This window comes from Dysidea avara, chromosome 14 (genome assembly GCF_963678975.1).
Source record: "Dysidea avara chromosome 14, odDysAvar1.4, whole genome shotgun sequence".
Lineage (NCBI taxonomy): Eukaryota > Metazoa > Porifera > Demospongiae > Dictyoceratida > Dysideidae > Dysidea > Dysidea avara.
The window spans coordinates 268,433-289,620 of NC_089285.1; the positions used below are offsets into that span (position 1 = coordinate 268,433).

Genomic DNA, 21,188 nt, shown 5'->3' on the forward strand with positions numbered 1-21,188 from the left:
CAAACTCCCGCATTGAGAGGACCCACAATGTTACAATTCGGAGCTCAGCAAAAACTGTTGAGAAAAGACTAGTCACAGCATCAAACAAGTATGAATTGAGTGACAATACATGTACTTGGATTAATTAACTAATCATTCATATTTCATACAGGTTTCTAAGAAAATACCGTCAACAAAATAAAGGCTCGACCTACCATAACAAAATTTTACAGTGTAGTACTAACATGTTGCTATATAAGAGTGAAGTGGTGGACAAACCAGTGTTTAGCATTCCATTAGAATATAAAGGTGCCTACATTAGCTGTATAATTACAAAAAACAACGTGGCTAATATTAATCACTTTGTTACCACCTTGTATAATTTCCATGTGAAACACATCATCAAATTATACAAATAAATAAATTTACATGCATACAAATTCTACAGATAAAAGAAAATGCCGACTACTATAGCAACAACAAGTTGTTCATGGTCAAGGTATCAGGTGATGGGGCAAAGTATAGCCACACCTCAAGCTTCTGCTTGCTATCTTCCCCATCAAGTGTACACAAAAATGAAGCCAGTGGTTTAGAAAATTTCTCATTCAGATGTACACACCATAGCAGCCATAAAGGGAAAGGAAAGCTATGAGGCACTAAGAGATGGATTTGCAGATGCATTTTCATCAATCAACAGCTTGATAAGTAAACCCCAGATTAAAGTTGATGGGGATACTTATCATGTTAAAATCGTGTTCTGCGCTGATTACAAGGTATGTACGATTATTTAGGATAAATTATTAATTCTTTTTCCTTCACAGTTCCTGTTACTCACAATGGGAATGAAGGCAGCGAACTCAAACAATTCATGCATCTGGTGTACAGACAGCGAAGGCAATAGGTAAGAAAGACGTTGTGGTAACAATAGCTTTAAGTCTATAAAACATACATACAGTTATACAGAATCAAGTTCAATGAGTGACATACTGTCTAGTTGTTTGGGTTGAAGAGTAGAAAAGCAGCTGTTTAACTGCACATATTTTATAGACATGACATCAAGCTTGCTGCCGCTAAAAGGACACTCGCATCGATTAAAAGCGATGCAATAAAAATTGGGATGTAAAAATGCACCCCTGCTCAATTTGGAGCCTGACTACATCATATGTGATGAGCTCCATCTATTGCTGAGGGTGATGGATCACCTCATCCAAGCTTTAATAAATACGGCAAAAGCCTATGATGCCACTGAGGCACATAGACTTGGACTCCGTCGTATAAAAGCAACGGAAGGGGCAATGATCCAAAACCTGGTGAAGACTATCGATGATTGTGGGGTGCATTTTTATGTATGGGAGGACAGGAAGGCAGATGAACTGCAATGGCCATCTGTGATGGGACCACCAAAGAAAAAGCTACTGCGCTTATTCCCTGACAGAATGATCGGGTGTCAACCATCTAATATGGTGGAACCAGTGCAGAAGCTTTGGAAGGCAAGTCACTACAAGTAACATCAACTAGCTACATTTTACAAATCAGCAGTCCAAATGTCCAAGGCATAAAGGAGTGTGATAGACTTGATTTCTTTTAGCATATCAGTGGTGGGATCCCACCGGTTGCTGCCTTGGAAGAACACTTTCTTTGCATTATCATTCTTCTCCACAGCTATATTTTCAGAGTAGCATTCATAAAATACCACTCAAGTATGCATACTGTACGTATGATACCTTGGCAGGAAAATTTTTTAATGTTCCCATAGATCCCAATCATAGATGGAACATGCATGGCCATCAAGTGCATATATGGGGTGACTTTCTCTGGGTCATATCCATCAGAAACTGGATATTCCTCAGAGCTTAGTTTGGTAAATGACTCTATCCACTTCTTCCCCTAATCAAGAAACATGGTAGTGTGTCGTGAGGCCCAAGAAGCCGGCGCGTAACACCCGTGAGTATATTGACAGGAAGAAAGAAAACGCAATTTTCGCACCTCCGTAGCTCTGTGCTGCCTTGATGAAACAAGACGATTTTTGCTGTGGACATGCCCTCCACCTTCAGCACTCCACATTCCAAATTTGAGCGAAATCGCTTCACGCGTTCCCGAGATATGCGACTTCAAAAACTGGCTCAGTTTCTTCATTTTTTTTTTCTTCTTATTTTTCTTTTTCTTGTCGCACACTTACAAAAACTGCTATAAAACGCGAACGCCTTATCCGATTTCCTTGAAATTTGGCACACAGAAGGGGGGTATAAAGGTGCATCTCGGTACCAATTTTGACTGGAATACGATAAACAGGCAAAGAGTTATGAGCGATTATTCACGAAAAATAACACCAATATGTTGTCACGCCTACAGGGTAAACCGCGTATGGGAAGAAGCTGAAAATCGGTGGGTGAATAGGTTAACTATTGAACCTCAAACCTTTTGTGGTTTGAAAGAAATCGAGCTAAAACCCAGGAAGATACAACGAAAAAACCAACACTGTGTAACAATTACGCAATCGAGATTAGCTAATAAAAAAACGACTGCTTGCCACGTCTACCACTTGGGGTAATGCTTTGAAAATCGTTGTACAGATGGAGTAATCATCTTAGAAAGGCTCATCAATGGTGTAGAAGAATCAGACTTAAAGCCACGGAGTTATAACACGAAATCCAACTTGGTGCAGCTAGTGCGAGATCGAGATACTCTAATAGAGCAGTCATCCTACTAGCTAGAGCAGTCATATTGCTATACATCATGCAGAAAACCATCACCCTCTACAGTTCACTCTAAAGGAAAGTTTTAAACTACTAAAGTCACCATGCATGCATGCAGGTAAAGTTATAGAGATCAGCTATACAATTTTATACTGCATGTATAATGAGCCCAGCTATATAGTCCCTTTATACAAATTTTTGTAAATAAACAGTCAGTCAGTCAGCATACTGTATATATAAAATTCTAGTAAAATGGAAATCTTTTAAAATTTCATAGAAACTTGTTGGAAGGGTTTCATTAACCCTTTATTACCGAAGTTTTTTTTACAAAACCGCAAGTGTGAAAACTTTTATGGCTTGTGTGAACTGTGTGCAGTACGAGTGGACCCCACCTATTAATTAACCCATCAAGCTATATACCATTTGATAGCCATCTCTCCTACCAACACAGCTAGAATACTTACAGATTACACACACAACTCATGCGCTATGAAGCGAAGAAAGCGTATCTTCTCCGTATCGCCATGGCATTGAAAGATGGGCGCCGCCATCTTACTAATCAACGCGATGACATCATACTATTTATTTTTAGAATCCTTATCACGTGGGGAATGGAGTAATTCTAAGTAAAGCCTCCTAGTAGCAGGGAGAAGGCGAACATGGAGTTTTAAACAGGTATTATTGTTCTGTATACGCTATTTTATATTGACAAGTGCCATAACTTGGCCATGCTTCTTCTTATCGCCGAACGGTAAACTTCATTAGAAGCGCCCGGTCCTTCTGAGCAGTTTGGTAGCAATTTCAGCTTCGTAGCCCCTAGGAAAAAGGAGTTATGGCTCCGTCTATAAAGGGCACTCGTTATGGCAATATATTAGCCATTCGATAATAAAGGGTTAATAAGACACTACACTTTGCACTTGATTATGCCCTAAACAAATGAAGGAAAATTGAAGCTGGTTTTAGGGTACCTTTGGTGAGATACTTCATGAAAGCTATCGAATCCCCCGAGTGGGAAAGAGAAAAAAGAAAACCTTGGGGAAAATGGAGTGAAAGAGCAATCCAACAATCATTGTTTATAATATATAATATGACATGCATATTTAATTACATTATTATCAGATTTATTAAATATTTAGTAATTATAATGTTGTTATGGTTAAGGATTGTTATGTGAATTACTATCTTGCAGAATAGTCACACAGCAGCATTATTGACTACTATAGATGTTGGTAACATAATGATTATTAGCAACCAAGATACTTATTGTAGAAAGTAGAAGTGGCACAAATGATAACAACATACATGTTCAAGTTGAGCAAGACAGGAAAACCATACTGATTATGTTATTGATCATATGAATACACCTGTTATTCCCTTGTCAGTCCACTTTAACAACAAGATTACAGCTGTATATCCTATAGACAATCAACAACATCCATCAACTTTATTGTCACTGATAGTATCACCATCAGTGGTGATGAGTGGAGTCCTTTGATGACACAGCCATACATGATCAAAATGACATATTCTAAATTACAAAATGAAGTAGAAGTGCATGGTCTCCTTTGGTTTGCTACCAGACCACTGGTGTTACCATTACAAACTTGGCAACACAACAACATAACACTAATGACTATAAATTACACGATGAGTTATCAGTGGTGTCCTTTGATGGCAGTCACATTTTTGTTACAAAATGAATTACTGGTGGTCTCCTTTGACAACACAACATAACACACTGACTGTAAATTACAAGATGAATTATCAGTGGTGTCCTTTGGTGGAATAGTCACATTTTCCATTACAAAATGAATTATTGGTGGTCTCCTTTGACAACACAACTACATAACACACTGACTGTAAATTACACGATGAGTTATCAGTGGTGTCCTTCAATGGCACAGCCACATTTATCATTACAGAATGAATTACTGGTGGTCTCCTTTGACAACACAGGCGCACCACAGTGGTGCACAAGTCTATCTCTGATGAACTGCAGTTATTAATTAGATAATTAAAGCATTGCTATAAGAAACTCTCCCCGTTTTCTCTAGCCCGGAGCTATCCATGATGAAATAGAACACACACTATATACACGACCCTAGGTTTACCTGCTACGACTTGCTAGTCTGACGTGGGTGCCAGGCCAGACTGAGAAGTTTTGGATGAGTTAAGCAACGAGGGAGCATTGTCTTCGCATCAAACCCGATTATAAAACTGTCCTGAATTGATTTGGTCGCCGGGATGATTACGCGAGACTACCAGTGCAGCATATAGACCTATACGCATGTTTCTCGTACTTTAATAGACTTCATTCTGGGAACACAATCTCCTTATAAGTAGCTAGATTTCATTGGTCAGTGATGGCTACATCATAAAACTAAAAAAAATAAGCGCACCATGCTGTCTCATAATATACTTTATGGCGTTTAAATTTTCACCTAAGCGCCCTACTTAAGTCCATACAAGCATTGCAGCACTGCTACTTTCAAAGAGGTCGACTAGCAGTTGCGTGTGAACGTTTCTGTTAGTAATTTAGTATTGAAGTGACTGAAGTTTCCTGACAGGAGCTTTGCGAATAAATTAAACGGACCGAGTATTCAACTGGCTGGACATTGACCGGCTAAGGTGAGTATGGTTATGAACATTAACATTTTATTACAACCTGGGTACTACATCCTTTTTTGCTATCGTGCATGTAGGAACGAGCAGGAAGAGCTCTCACTTATTGGACGGTGATAGTGCACAACGTTCGTTCTAGGTGCTCGAGCTGAATTAGTCATTACCTGGATTGCAGTACGTCTCAACATACAGCGTCATTTAGTCCAGGGTTAAGCAGTCCACTGAGGTATGAGTATTGGTAAAATGTAGTATTGTATTAAACTACGTGAGGTGCTTGTGTGTGTTAGTTGCAAGTAATAAGTGTAGCTAAATCCGAAGCCTGAGCCCAAGCCACTCATACTTGCCAATGACAGTGAAAAAAACAACAACAAAAAACAATGCATTTTTGTAGGGGTGTGCATTTAATGGAAATGGTTCACTTATTAATTAATGCCTCTTTGCACAAACTTAATGCATGCAATTTAAAATCATTGCAAAGTGTTTACAGACTACACTTAATGCTTGTAGTTTATAAGCAACATATTATTTACATGTAAAGGTGCCAAATGGTGTGTCTTCAGTTATAAATGTGAATAATCTACGCTTACAAATAAATTTGTTGTCTTGTAGGAACATTGATATTCAAACTTGAGTTCTAGACCTTAATTACCTTACATCATAATACAGCATTGAGCATTAGTTCAAGCAGGCCATTAAGGTATCAGATATTGAGAATAACTATTCTTTGTTTTATAGTTTATGATGTTACTTTTATAGTTGCAACTTTTGTAGTTGTTTTGTTGCAGTTATTCATTTTGTAGTTGTTGTTACTCATTTCATTGTTGTTGAATCTCTTATTGTACAGCTACATACTGTCTGCATCGAAATAGAACTGCAGTTTATTTTACTACAGGAACTATATACTTTCTACAGCAGTGTTGGGAGTATCAAAGTCAGATCAGTTAAAAATTGAAAAGGTGAGTGAGTGTATGTTTGTGTGTGTCTGTGTCTGTGCATGTCTGCGTATGTATGTGTGGTCTGGTGCTGTGTGTGTGTGTGTGGGTGCGTGCGTGCGTGTGTGTGTGTGTACAGTGTGTGTGTACAGTGTGTGTGTACAGTGTGTGTGTACAGTGTGTGTGTGTACAGTGTGTGTGTACAGTGTGTGTGTACAGTGTGTAGTGTGTGTGTGTGTAGTGTGTGTGTGTAGTGTGTGTGTGTGTACAGTGTGTAGTGTGTGTACAGTGTGTAGTGTGTGTACAGTGTGTAGTGTGTGTGTGTACAGTGTGTGTGTGTGTGTACAGTGTGTGTGTGTATAGTGTGTGTGGTGTGTGTGTGTGTGTGTGTGTGTACAGTGTGTGTGTGTGTACAGTGTGCGTGTACAGTGTGTGTGTGTATAGTGTGTGTGTGTACAGTGCGTGTGTATGTGGTATATGTGTTTTTTGTATGTGTGTGTGTGCATGCTACTTACTTACTTAATTGATAGATTACTTTAGTACTTAATTACTTGCTTAGTTACTTACTTAATAACTCATTTAATCTCTTATTTGCTTGTTCACTTATATGCTTATTTACTTAATTACTTACTTAATTTCTAACTTACTTTACTTATGCTGCTGTACTATTTAATATTAATAATGATCACATTATTATGTTTCTCTTGTACTTATATATAGCATTCTCTTATATCCTGTATTAGATGCATTGGTATCCTATATTTCATTGTGTGTTACAATTACTTCCACTATGCTAAGATAAAATTGTTTCTTGTCTCTGTATACATATACAGCATGTTTACATATGCATACAGTTTAATAACATATGCACATTTTCTACTTTATGTGAAGCACAATTATGGTTAGTAAAGCCCAGAAGAGAAGAGGGAAACGACAACAACAACACAAAGAAAAGCAAAAAGATGAAACGGAACCTGTTGAAGATTCAGAGGTTAATGTTTGGGAACAGCGTAAAGATAAAGTAAACCTACAAAGACGCATGAAATATGTGGCTTCACCAAGTCGAAAGATTGCCAGGTCAAACTATTATCAACTGCACAAGTCATCAATCAAGGAGCATATGCGACATTTCTACTCTATCAATCGGGTACCTATAAGCCAAAAGATTAGAGCAGCTTATACTGAAAACCCTTTGCCGAGGAAAAGAAAAATGCAAGAAAGTTATGCCAAGCACCCTACAGAAAAGCAACAGAAGGTGCTTGATAGATATCATGCCAATCCATCACGAGCCAAGAAATATGTAAGTGAAAAATACAAGTTAGATCCATCACCAATAAAGCGAATGATGCGCAAAAGATATGCATTAAACCCATCACCAAAGAGACGAAAGGTTCGTCAAAGATATGCATTAAACCCATCACCAAAGAGACGAAAGGTTCGTCAAAGGTATGCAGTAAACCCATCACCAAAGAGACGAAAGTTTTGCCAAAGATATGCATTAAACCCATCACCAACGAGACAAAAGCTTCGTCAAAGGTATGCAGTAAATCCATCACCAAAAAGACGAAAGCTTCGCCAAAGGTATGCAGTAAACCCGTCACCAAAGAGACGAACGTTTCGCCAAAGATATGCATCAAATCCATCCCCCAAAAAAACTAAAGCTTCGCCAAAGATATGCATCAAATCCATCCCCCAAAAAACTAAAGCTTCGCCAAAGATATGCATCAAATCCATCCCCCAAAAAACTAAAACTTCGCCAAAGATACAAATTAAATCCATCACCAACAAAAGCAAGGGTTCGAAATGCATACAAGAAAAATCCCTCTCCTATACGAAGAAGAGTCCTTGCTGCTTACCACCACCATCCAAACCCTTTGATCAAGCGTATATTAAGGAAATATCATCTGAACCCATTTGCTGTTAGGCATTGTGCATTACTATCCTACCATTCTAATGTTGAGCTTAATAGATATATAAGACGTAAAAAGTACACCGAAAATCCAATACCTGCTAAAGATAGGTCAAGACGACGGTATGAACAGAACCGAAATAAGCTTCTACAGCAAGCAATGGAGAGAAGATGTGCTACTGTGACTGCGTTAAGTGTGCGTAATAAGTACAATCGTATGTTTAAGCGCAAAAGGAATTATCATGGTACATCATCAGAGTATGTAGAAAAGCTTGTTAGAAAAATGGGCATAAGAAACAGATCTGCGAATACAATAAAAGCAGGGTTTTTGGTGAAGTCTTGTCTACAGCAACTTAGTTATTTCAAACATAACTTTGTGAAGTGTTTGGAAAAATTACGTAATAACTTAGATGCATCACTTATGAAGCAAACTGAGGATGATTCAATTTCACTGTGCGGTGTTAGTTTGCATACGTCATACACTGAGACATTTTTCCCTCAGGCCACCTACAACCAAGATGCATTTAATGATGATGGCAGCGTAAAGTATGAAGAGTTTCCAGGCTATTCAAGCAAGTACACCATTGCAGGCAGGGATGTTTCAACATGGGAATGTAGTTATGACCCACCATGGTGCAAATTGGAAGAATCAGAAATAATCGAGGGTAAACTTCAGATCATCTATTGTAAGATAACTGAATGTGCACCTAATGCTGCTCACAGGTACATCCAGCATATAGACGATTGCACCAATCAGTTAACAAAAGCGGAGCTACTTCAAGGTCATCCATTATGTTGCTATACAGAATCTCCTCCCTGCGATTCTCCACTGTTATATTTGCGTGTGCTAGCACCTCATTTTCCAGACATATGACGTATGGTGCAATTGTTGTATGAAGTGCGCAGACATGATAGAAAGATCACGGAAATTGAGCACGCTTTGCAACATGGAGACCTGGAAAAACTGTCTGAGATTACCGACATTGCTAAGAGCAATCAATTGAGACAGTTTCAAATAGACAACCAGCCATTGATTGAAACTCAAATCTATGAACAACACAAGGCAGCTTATGATAAGTTTTATGAAAGGTGTTTAGATGTTGCAAAGTACCCTTGTATATCATGTGACAAGTTGTGCTACCGACGGGAATGTTCACACTTAGGTAGTCTACGTAGTTTGCCCAACAGCTGTGAGTGGCAGGCCTTGATGGATTACAATACGCGTAGACTAGAGTACAACGATGGACTTCCTGAAGGATTTATATGCAAATATTGCCTAAATAACTTTAGACAAGGAAAATTACCACCAAGGTGCATACTCAATAGTCTGCAGTTTGGAGACATTCCACAAGAGATATCACAACTAAATGCTTTTGAAAAAATATTAATACAAAGAGCAAAATGTTTTCAAACTGTCAGTAGAATGGGTACAGTTGCGAAAAGGCAATTGCCTGCCAGCCACAAAATTCAGAAGGTTATTGGCACTACGTTCCACTTGCCATTACCAATTGAAGAAACTTTGAACAAATTGCCTGACCCACAGCAAGCTCTTCCAAATCATGGGGAACTTTTTATTTTAATACGAAGTTTACCTAGTAAATCTAATGTCATATGGCAGGACCTTGTAGATATCAATAAAGTCTACAATGCCCTACTAAAGCTAAAGGAAATCAATCCCCTGTATGCTTTAATTCAGCTTCCTGGAGCTCCAGAAGATCTAGATATTGGTAACCGAATTGACGAAGGTTCTTATGGAGAACCACTTTCAACATCTGGAGAGGCTATGGTAGAAGAAATTGCTGAACATGAGGAGCAATCTTACTATGAGCAATATACCATTAATCCATTGCACGCCCCAAGGGAAAACAAGAAGGCCACGGCACTATACCAAATGCTAAAAGTAAATGAAGCCCCTCTTGATAGTCGTATGAAAAACTTGGATATGTTGTGTTTTCCTGATTTATACCCACATGGAATTGGTGGACAGAGGTGTCAACGAGAGGTGCCATTAAGCGTAGCAGAGTACGTGAAGTGCATTTTGCAATCGCGTGATCCACGATTAAGGATTAACCAACAGCTCATCTTTTTCTTGAATAACCAAACAATACTGCGACAAATAGCAAGTGGTATTTACCATAAGCTAAAGGTGATTAGGCCAAGTGAAAAGCTAACAGCTGCCCGCTATCTAGAAATGTTGTCATCTGAAGAGCTGGAAGGAAACCTAACAACAATATTTGCACGTGTTAGAAATACTGAGTCATTTTGGACCAGACATCGAAATGATCTTAATTGTATGTCATTTCATTATGGTCCTCCTACATGGTTCATTACTTTAAACCCTGGTGAATGGTTATGGGAGGATCTTCGTACTTACTTAAAAATTGTAAATCCCAGTTTTGCTGACATGTCTATAGCTGAGATGATTGCCACTGACCCGGTGTCCAGTAGTAGATTTATTGACAATAAATACAAGGCAATTTATGATTTCATTCTAAGTGACAGCCAGCCTTTGGGTCCTGTTTGTGCTCTTGGTGCAAACCGTGAACACCAAGGGAGAGGATTGCAACACAGTCATGCTGAGGCATGGGTAGAAGGAGCACCAATAATTGGTGAAAGCACAGAAGAAGAAATATGCGAATTTGTAACCAAGTATGTCACCTGTCACATCCCCGACATTACACTCAGCCCAACACTATATGAACGAGTGATTACATTTCAGCAACATAAGTGCAATAATTATTGTTTACGCAGTAAGAAGACTAATGCAGGAGTAAAAAAAAGTATGTAGGTTTGGCTATCCCAGACCTCAGCGTGAAAATTTTGTGCTTCGAAATGTGGTAGATGCTGTTGCTGGAAGAAAATCCTTAAAGACTAATTCTCGTCTTTATGATCTACCACGCGCTGCAAATGAAATGCGCATCAATGATTATAATCCAGCCATGCTACTCGCATGGCAGGGAAACATGGATATTCAATTTATTGGTGAGAATTCATCTGTTCTTAACTGGTATTGTACCAAGTACTGTACAAAACCAGAAAAAAGCCATGCCCTTCAAGAATTTGATGACATAAATAAATCTACCAAATCTATCACAAGTAAGTTATGGAATTTTGCAATGAAATCCATATCACATCGAGAGTGTGGTGCTTTGGAAGCATGCGACACACTTCTTGGAATACCACTCTTTGTTACTGATCCCAATACAACAATCCGGTGGGTTGATGTTAATATGGTGCGTAGCAGGCGGTTGAAAGAAAAGTCCATCATAGAAGGACTGGAAGGTGAGTCATCTGACATATTTTTCCCCTCATGGGTAGACTCGCACTACCCCAACAGACCAGAGCAACTGGAAAATGTGTGCCTTTATAATTTTTTAGCTTATTATGACTTGGTTCAAGCAGAACCAATTCGTTTAGCAACATACTATCCTTTTAAAGATGGTTTTTTGAAGATGGTTTTTTGAAAAAAAGAACAAGGCCTTACTTAATTAATCATTACAAACATAACATAGACCAAGAGGTAGAGAAGTATTATTATGCAATACTCCTTTTGTTCAAGCCTTGGCGAAATAGTGAAACTTTGATTGGTAGCAGTGAAAGTTTCCAATGTGAGTTTGAAAATTGTCGAGAGCAGTTACTGGATGCTGTAAATTATCACAATCGACTACAGCAGATGCAGAAATGAGATGAAATTTCCAGGGAACAGATTGACAAGCGACGAACTGAAATTGAGCAAGAGGAGGACGGCACTACAGAAGTTCATGCACCTGATACACTACTGCATGCACATACTGAAGCCCAGGATGCGATGGCTGAGTTCGAGGAAGTTGTGGCTAATGAAGACATCGTTGATGTGGAGTCCATGATTGAAAGTTTAAATGAAGATCAAAGAAGGGTGTTTGATAGGGTAAGCACTCATTTGCAAGCCCAGCATTCTTCAGCAATATCTAATCATCCACAACCACTATGTATGTTTGCTAGTGGTTGTGGTGGTACAGGTAAAAGTTTCTTGATAAAAACTTTAAAAGCATGGATCCATTCCTCATTGGAAAAGCATGCTGCTATCACAGCACCTACAGGAATCGCTGCATTCAATGAGAATGGTCTAACGATTCATCGCTTACTACAGCTGCCTGTGGAACATGGCAAGACACCTAAGTATCGTTCACTATCAGATGAAGCCATTAAGATTGTCAGACAGAAGTTGCAACAATTGGTGCTTTTGATTGTAGATGAAGTCTCGATGGTCAGCCATGTCACCCTACTGTATATTCATCTAAGACTGACAGAAATATTTAACACAGGTGACATAAAAAATGGTTGGTTTGGCTGTAAGAATATTTTAGTGTTTGGTGATTTGTTACAGCTACCACCAGTGTTTGAGCAGCCTGTGTATACCACACTTACTAGTGCTACTGTTCATAAGCATACAGACTCTCCAGGTGGTGTGGACATATGGCAGCTGCTCTTTGAATATGATGAACTAGTTATCAACATGCGCCAAAGAGATAATAGGCAGTTCACAGAATTGTTAGGAAGAGTTAGACTGGGAAAACTTACCGTGAAAGATATAAAAACCCTTAATCAGCGCAAGTTATCCCTTAAGAGTCCTTCAATTAGTGGGAGAATGAAAGAAGTTGTAGATGAGCTCCTAAAGCTACCAGAAGACACTGTTTGCTTGCTGCCGACTAGGAGCATGTGTACAGAAATCAATATCGAAGTTTTAAGCCGTCTACCAGGTGAAGAGTACAAACTTGTAGCGGAAGACAGTGTGGACTGTTCACGATCCATTTTACAGAAAGTGAAGGCCAAGTTGACCAAATGTAGTGAAGACTGCACCCAGACTGCAGGATTAGAGAATATTGTTCATGTAAAGATTGGATGCAAAGTTATGTTGCGCCGCAATATTGATGTTTCTCAGGGTCTAGTTAATGGTGCTATTGGGACAGTCCAGTCCATCCAGCGTAGTATTGAAAAAGCCAACAAGGTAGAGTCAATAACCATTAAATTTCAAAATAATCAACAACATTTGTTAAAGAGAGTGAGTACAAAATTTGAAGTATTTGACAGAGCTTTTGTGATCAGATCACAATTTCCAATAACTGCTGCAAGTGCCATCACCATCCACAAGAGTCAAGGGCTTACGTTGAAGCATGTAGTAACAGATATAGGAAACACAGTGTTCAGCTGTGGTCAGGCGTATGTGGCTTTGTCTAGGGTAACATCACTTGATGGCCTATATTTGATAAATTTTGATCCTAGGTCAGTCAAGGCCTTGGATTCAGCAATACTTGAATACAACCGGTTGAGGCTAAAGCATCGTCCAACTCTAGCACAATTTTCTGTCACCAAACAAAGACCCAAAAAAGTAGATGATATTCAGTGGTGCACAATTCCATGGACATCTGCAGTTCAAAGACCAGCAGCACAAGCCATTACTTTAAAAAGGAAAGGATTTGTAAATAAAGATTGTGTATCCAGTTATGCAAACTCAGTAATGCAGTGTGTGCTATTTTCACCAGTTGTGCGTAGAGTGATCTTAGATGGATGTGATGGAGCTATTAAAAGTATGTGCAGACAGTATGTAAGCAATGCTGACACCACTTTGGATTGCACAGAATTACGTCAAGAGCTAGGCAGTCCATTTGATGGATCTACTTCTCAAGATGCTTTAAAGTTTCTAATATTGATAATGGTAACTTCTTTTGAAGTTCACTTGCCAATGCATCATACAGTCAATGTGCACACTAGATGTCGACATTGTGGTAGAAAAGATGTGGACACATGGACTGAAAATGTTGTAGAATTACATTTTCCAGAATCATGTAAAAGTATAAAATTTGATGATCTAATGAAATTTTCTTTAGGGTGGATGGAATCTGATAGTTCATGCAAGGACTGCCATGGTATTGAAGAGGTTCGTAAGGACATTATCAAAGCAGGCAGTGTGCTAGTGTTTAGAATGAATGTATGCCCATTAATTAAAGGTAAAACTTTTCCACGAAAGACTAGTGTCACTGCAGTATCAAGTAGTACATTTGTGATAGATGGTCAAAAGTACAAGTTAATGGCAGCAGTTAGTGAGGTGGCTACTTCAGCACGACCTGGGTATGAGTACAAGGCTATACTGTCAATAAGTGGAAAATGGCTACATTGCAGTGATCTTTCTACCAGTGTAGAGAATTGGCCACGTGGTTCAAAGGGTGTGTATTTGTTATTTTATCATGCTGTATCTACTGTACCACCTCCAAAAGATGCAGTCGGCCATAGTAAAAAGCATGTAAAGGCTCCAGAATCTGTGAAGCCACCTAAACCTATCAAGCCACATGTAAAGCCTACAATGATAGATTTGAAAGCAGCAAATAGCACCACTGCAAATAATAGTGCAAGTCTTGAATCCAGTTCTTCTGTAGCAGGTGCAGCAACCAAAACTGCAGATTCTGCACATGTAAAGAATACTACTGAATTCAAAACCTCTAGAGTAGACACAGCAAACAAAGCTACAGATTCTACTGTTAAGAACACCAAAGGACATGCCGGATCCAAAATCTCAGGACCAGGACCATCTAGAGCAGGTGCAACTGCTAGATCATTTAAAAGCTGTGTGCCTTTCAAAAATACAGATGGTGTATCCTGTTATGCCAATTCTGTATTACAGTCCCTCCTACAGCACGGTGCTCTTAGAAGTGCATTCATTGCCAGTAGATACAGAGCTCTACAAGATTTATCCAACTCATACAATTATCCATCAAGAACAGAAGTACTTTCTAGTAGACAAGTACGCCGAATGCTAGGAGCGCCATTTTCTGTGCGAAGACAGCAAGATGCATCAGAATTTTTGATTAACATGTGTATGTATTGTAGAACAATAGAAAACTGCTTGAATCTGGTAACAAGAACTAGTAGACGATGTACCAGTTGTCCTTATACTTCGTCCAGTAATCAAAATGATGTGTCACTGCTTCTTACCATTCCTGAGGGGTCATCAACTAATGTTACGTTGAACAGTATGTTTGCAATGATGCAAAGTTGGGTAGTACTAGAGGGTTCACACTGTACCACTTGTAATGATGAAGGTGCTGTGTTAGAATCTAGGCAACAACTGATACAAGCTAGTGATCTTATTGTAGTGCAACTTAAACTGTACATCTACAGAGGAGGTGTTGTGCACAAAATGAAAGTATCAGTTGATGATGTAACGCATTTTACACTGATGGTGGAGGGTACACGATACAGAGTAAAAAATGTTATTTGCCATCATGGACCTAGTGCTACCTCAGGGCACTACACCTCCTATCATAAACAAGAGAGAGGCTGGATATTAGCTAATGACTCCCAATTGACTAGAGTTGATTCACCAAATACTGATAAAGATGTTTACATTTTGTTCTTTGCAAAAGATTGAGTGAATGTAAGACAATAAATGAAATTTGAAACTATTGATTACTGTATATCAATAGGTCTTAGGTAATGACTTACAATTGACTAGAGTTGATTCAGTAATGAGATGTTTTCATTTCATTCTGAGTGAATGTAAGTTATTTGATCATATTGTGAAACTTTATTGTTTACTGTATACTAATAGGTCTTGATTATGGGTACCTGAAAATGTCGCATATGCTGAAGATGTGTATGCTTGTATGGAAAGTCTGTGCTGAAAGGAATTGTCAGCATGTTGTATTTTGTGATCATTTTTGAACACAAGTTCTGTACTCTAAACCTGATGATTACAACATGCTTATAGCAAGGCTGCCACTCAAGAAAAGGTAAATTCGTATGAATAGTTCTTAATTCACAGCGGTTTGCTAGTCTTTAGAGTTGCTTGTACAAGTACTCAGTGTGCAAAAGCAGCCAAGTTGTATAAAAGGGTGAATCCTTTATAAGCCATCAGTACAAAATATTAGTTTGTTGTTTGCCCATCTGTGGTAATGGAATAAGATTATATTCACACGATAAAAATTAATGTTGTATACAATTTTCTTTGTGCACTCGTAATATTGCCTATCATTTCATCTACACAATATGTCATTGGTCACCATTATGATGTAAGAAGTTAATGTGTTTGCTACCATAACACATTGGTACATAAGACAACATATTCACTGGTAGGACTAGAAAAATAGGAGGAGATTTTGCTTATCGGTACTGCCTATCTTATCGATCTAATTGCAGATGAGGAGTTACATTGACTATAGTGATAATCATAGTGCATGATAAGCCAGTGGTATGTTAATGATCACATCAAAACTGACAACCAAAAGGTCCACATCACCACTGTGTTTGTTTACTAACTGCACATAATATAACTTCTAGCACCAATGGCATCACACAACATGAGGATCACCAGCATTGAACCAACACTTACTAGCCACAGTTTCTTATAATAATTATACAACCAAAAGGTCAGAATCACTTTTATTCCCACCATGTAAATAACTATCCTTTTATGTACCTTCTACAGCAATTATTGATATCAAGCAACAAAGGAATTAATGCAATATCCATACCCACTTATCATCTATTGCTATCATCTAAATTCTTTTGTTACAGGATCAGTATGATCACGATGACAATGATCATGATGACGATGATCATGATCACAATGATGATGATCATCAATGATCATGATGACGATCATAATGACAATGATGATGATAATGATGATGATGGTGGTGGACTACTTATCATCTATTTTTGCTATCATCTAAATTCTATTGTTACAGGTTCAAGATGATCATGATGATCATGATGACGATGATCATGATTGCAATGATGATCATGATGACTACAGCTATCGATATTAACCAGCAAAAGAATTATTGCAACATCTATAACTACTTATCATCTATTAATATCATCTCAATTCTATTGCTGCAGGGTCAAGATGAATCATGATGATAACGATGATCATGATGACAACGATGATCATGATGACAACAATGATCATGATGACGATGTGATGGCGATAATTACAAGTTTGAGGATGATAATGACGACAATGGTGGTGATAACGATGATGGTGGTGGACTACTTGTCATCTATTTTTGCTATCATCTAAATTCTATTGTTACAGGTTCAAGATGATCATGATGATCATGATGACGATGATCTAGATGACTACAGCTATTGATATCAACCAGCAAAAGAATCACTGCAACATCTATAACTACTTATCATCTATTAACATCATCTCAATTCTATTGCTGCAGGGTCAAGATGACAATGATGTTCATGATGACAACGATGATCATGATGACGATGTGATGGTGATGATTACAAGTCTAAGGATGATGATAACAACAATGGTGGTGGTGGTGGTGGTGGTGGCGGGGGTCAGTAGTGTTCTTACACTATATGGTCAGCACCTCCCCATGGTGACCCCTGGGCAGTTTTTTTCTGAAAACTGGCTAAAGCTGACAAATGTTACATTAAATGTTGTTAGCATTTTAAAAAGTAACAAGTTGTTCACTAACCAAGCTAATCAGGTGTACATCTCAGCAAAAGGTAACAATGCAGTACCCTACATACATTGAGGTATTATGCTTATAAAATTAATAATCATTTCTATTATACTTTGCTTAGATTCTAGAAATAATTAATGTATGTAACACATGTTGTTGAACACCTGTTTTTTATGTAGCACAATGTACTGTTGCATGAATGACAAGAACAATGGAGATGGCTGCAGCAAAACTGGCTATTATGTTGTGGTGAACCCTGAGTGAGCATGTTATGCATACATTGTGCAAGGTATGGTGAAAACAATAACGTTTATATACGCGGGTATCATTTTGAATTGTACTTATAGGTCTCTTTATTCACAGCACCATAGTGCACTCAAGGAATCAATGTATTTCAGTCATTGTAAGTCAAGATATCACTTGCAATTGTTAAAGATGTTGTGTTGCCTGATAAACTTTTAGTAGCTACTCATGCCATGCTTACTTATTGTTATAACTGTGGTGTGTAAAATTTTGGAGACACGGGAAGGGAACTTTGCAGAATCACACACCAGATCTTCTACCATCAAACAGTATGTGTTGTCTGCCATGAATACGAAGATTGAATAAATTGGCAGTGTACTAATGTTGAGACTGTATTTCTGGAATATTTGAAGACAGTTAACAAGAACTGGTAAATGTTGTACATGATTATTTTTCATATGCATTCTTTGATGATGTTGATAATGTGTTTCTACATATTACCATAAATAATATGTTTGCAAAGGTAAAGAGTTTTAGTGGTAGTGGGTTCACAACTATACCTCATGTAGCTAATGTAAGCGGTTAGACCTACATAAAGGCTAATAGCTGCCCACAGATTGTGTAGTAGCCTTTCTTTAACACCATAATGATTGTAGATCAGGATTTTTTTAAGTAGTACAGTAAATGCTTATCAGAACACATTGAGGATCTATCGCTTTTCCAAGTACATGTAACCATAACTTAGTTTGATTTGTATTGCAAATAGTCATGATTGTATTTTAAGTAATTATGGTGGGGTTATAGAAAATAGGCCTGCATCAGAATACCAGTATAACAAATGCATGCATATTTATAGTCTGGAGTGCTATGCCACTATAATATTGAGGGATATTTCAAACTATAGAGCTTAATTCTATGAAAATAGATCAATGCTCCCTAATAGAGCAGTCAGAGGAAACTGCAAATTACAGTAGAGCACTTACTTAGATGATACTCTCCAATAGAACAGTCACTTTGTAGTGAAATACATTAATAGAGCATTCACTGATTATATATAAATAAAATATTCCAAGATAGTTGTAAGAAATGTTGCTAACCTAGGAGCACAATGTAAGAATAATTGGAATACTGAAGAGCATACTAGAGAAAATTTCTGAAAGCATTTTGGACAAATTTTTGAACATTAATGAGTAGATTTGTGAAAAGGGGAACATTCAATTCCATGCACTTGAGAGGCCAACTTAGTATTCAAGTAACATGTAAACCTGAAAATTTTCTCCGTTTATTAACCCATGTTTGTGCACACTTCTTCCAAGTCAATAGCCTTTTTTGATTTGATCATCAAAGTTGGTAAATTGATGTTTGTGGAAGAACCATATTCGGAAAACTGGTTACATAACTTTAACTCAAGTATAATAGAAAGTCCCTTCCACAGCAATACATCATACAACAACAATATATAAGTTATAATCAAAAGATCTGAAGGTCCTGTCACAATATTATTGGCCATTGATATCATCATCATCATTCAATTCTATAAAGGTAATTATAATAGTATGTAGTGACATTACACGCTAGCAATAATATATTAATTAGTGCCACTATGAAAGCTACAAAGTGCACAATATCAGGGGCGGATCCAGAGTTTCGAAAGAGGGGGGGCACCTTTCTGAAAAACAGTTGAAGACCAAAAAAACTTGCTGAAAACCAGTTGAAGACCAAAAAAAAAAAAAAAGGTCACAACAATAATAGCTAGTTATCCTTACCTACTATATCACGTCTGTTATGTAAAATAAAATCCTATTTGTAGCTTCATAGGTAAGCTACACTGCCTCATGAACATTGTGACTGCTTTATTAGAGTAATTGACTGCTCTATTAGAGTATATCGATCTTGTATGCAATTTCTTGAAGGGGGGGGGGGGGAGGGGGCATTTGCCCCAAATGCCCCATCCTGGATCCGCCACTGAATATATATAATCATTGAACAATACAAATTCCATTTGAAATTTATAGGTGACCAGCATTTATGTGGTGGGCATTAAACAGAAGTTTTAGACAACTTGCAATCATATCTGTAAAATGGGGTCTTAGCTATATCTGGCTTTCTAAATTCCTAAGTTATACTTGTTCTCATGGTGTCCACCTGATTACTACACACAGCAATAGTGACATGTTAGGGAAGCAATGTAAATCTAAAGCTGGTCAGCACCTTAAGTCAGGCAATTTGATTGTTTCTCACCCCCACCTGCATCCCTTTTTACCCCACTGCCTCTAATTTCATTATTGCTATTGTCAATCATGTGTACAAGCATTTCAATGCTAAATTGTTGACTACCATATTTTTACAGTACAGCAAAAGTCACTTGCATCTCAGAAACTGTGGTAACTACACTGTAAAACATAAGGATTAGTTCTTAAAAGGCTTAGCTAACCTTTGTAGTAACAGACAGTTTGATTTGGAGTATTTTCTTTTATAATGAATAACGACCTCTGGCCTGCATGAAAATCCAAATTTTTGTGGATGAGAAATAAGTAATCAAGTTCGCCTGGCCTTATAGTTATAGGTTATCAGATGCACACAATTAGAAAGTCCTTTTTTGAAAATTCTGTCTCAATTATTGCACATTAATATGATGACACCCATGAAGATAAAGCTAAAATATATTACCATGCCTTCCCCTTTTTCACAGCAACGTAGTTATTAACCATATTAGTACCTTATTTCCGCTTCCTATCACGTGATCCAGCCTCCTGACTTCGCCGTGACCAATGTGTCCTATATGTTGGAAGAACGTTTACAATATCACAAGCAAAGATTTTTTACCTGTCCTGGCGAGGACGGGAACGCGAACGAGAGACACCGGATCCATTGTCGTCGTCCATGTCAGCATCATCCATATCACAGTCCTCGCTCTGTCTCTCTACGACGGTGAGCTTCCTGAGCAACTCAGTGAATTGCTCGCCTGTTAAGTTGACACTTAACGGCTGTGGCGGTGGAGTAGGAGGAACGGGAGGAAGCGTTCCAGAGGGTGTAGTAGCAGATACAGTAGGGGCAGGGTTGCTGCGACCTGGGCTGCAAAGTTTCCGGCAGAGGCACACCAGTATCGTACACCCAGTGACGACGACAAACAAAAGCATGCTGAGCAAAACCCAACCAGGAACAACAACTTCAGGTAACATTGTAGTTGACTGTGAACCGAATGAATTTGGTCTGAATTTTATAGTGCAATTTGTGACGTCACAGTGTGCTTTAAATAGAAAAAAAAATGTAGCTATGTGAAGATGACGTGGTCACCCTCTATTGATGAAAGATTATGAATGGAACCATTACATGTTTTTGTGAG

At 38.2% G+C, this 21,188-nt stretch overlaps 3 protein-coding genes and 1 long non-coding RNA gene across 5 annotated transcripts; 3 read left to right on the plus strand and 1 right to left on the minus strand.

Moving 5' to 3' along the window:
• The first annotated feature begins 5,115 nt into the window (after positions 1 to 5,115).
• Positions 5,116 to 8,866, plus strand: LOC136244235 (uncharacterized). Of its 2 annotated transcripts, XM_066035790.1 has the most exons (5): positions 5,116 to 5,303; positions 5,378 to 5,523; positions 5,907 to 5,994; positions 6,190 to 6,253; positions 7,121 to 8,866. In XM_066035790.1, the coding sequence occupies exon 5, from the start codon at positions 7,128 to 7,130 to the stop codon at positions 8,151 to 8,153; it is 1,026 nt and encodes a 341-aa protein (XP_065891862.1). In that variant the 5' UTR covers positions 5,116 to 5,303; positions 5,378 to 5,523; positions 5,907 to 5,994; positions 6,190 to 6,253; positions 7,121 to 7,127; the 3' UTR covers positions 8,154 to 8,866. The 2 variants fall into 2 exon arrangements, with proteins under 2 accessions (XP_065891862.1, XP_065891861.1); XM_066035789.1 differs by lacking the exon at positions 5,907 to 5,994.
• A 149-nt stretch (positions 8,867 to 9,015) lies between these two features.
• LOC136244805 (uncharacterized) lies at positions 9,016 to 11,823 on the plus strand. The gene is made up of 3 exons (XM_066036356.1): positions 9,016 to 10,918; positions 10,980 to 11,420; positions 11,651 to 11,823. The coding sequence occupies exons 1-3, from the start codon at positions 9,016 to 9,018 to the stop codon at positions 11,821 to 11,823; spliced, it is 2,517 nt and encodes an 838-aa protein (XP_065892428.1).
• Positions 11,824 to 11,946: 123 nt separating this feature from the next.
• On the plus strand, positions 11,947 to 18,359 carry LOC136244807 (uncharacterized). Its single transcript, XM_066036357.1, has 9 exons — positions 11,947 to 15,549; positions 15,599 to 15,671; positions 15,724 to 15,904; positions 16,452 to 16,540; positions 16,600 to 16,807; positions 16,862 to 17,642; positions 17,779 to 17,888; positions 17,947 to 18,002; positions 18,062 to 18,359. The coding sequence occupies exon 1, from the start codon at positions 11,947 to 11,949 to the stop codon at positions 15,541 to 15,543; it is 3,597 nt and encodes a 1,198-aa protein (XP_065892429.1). The 3' UTR covers positions 15,544 to 15,549; positions 15,599 to 15,671; positions 15,724 to 15,904; positions 16,452 to 16,540; positions 16,600 to 16,807; positions 16,862 to 17,642; positions 17,779 to 17,888; positions 17,947 to 18,002; positions 18,062 to 18,359.
• Positions 18,360 to 19,266: 907 nt separating this feature from the next.
• LOC136244158 (uncharacterized) lies at positions 19,267 to 20,957 on the minus strand. Its single transcript, XR_010695059.1, has 3 exons — positions 20,669 to 20,957; positions 20,562 to 20,620; positions 19,267 to 19,376 (listed from the first exon to the last, which is right to left on the minus strand). It is a non-coding gene; the product is annotated as an uncharacterized lncRNA (long non-coding RNA).
• Positions 20,958 to 21,188: the final 231 nt, after the last annotated feature.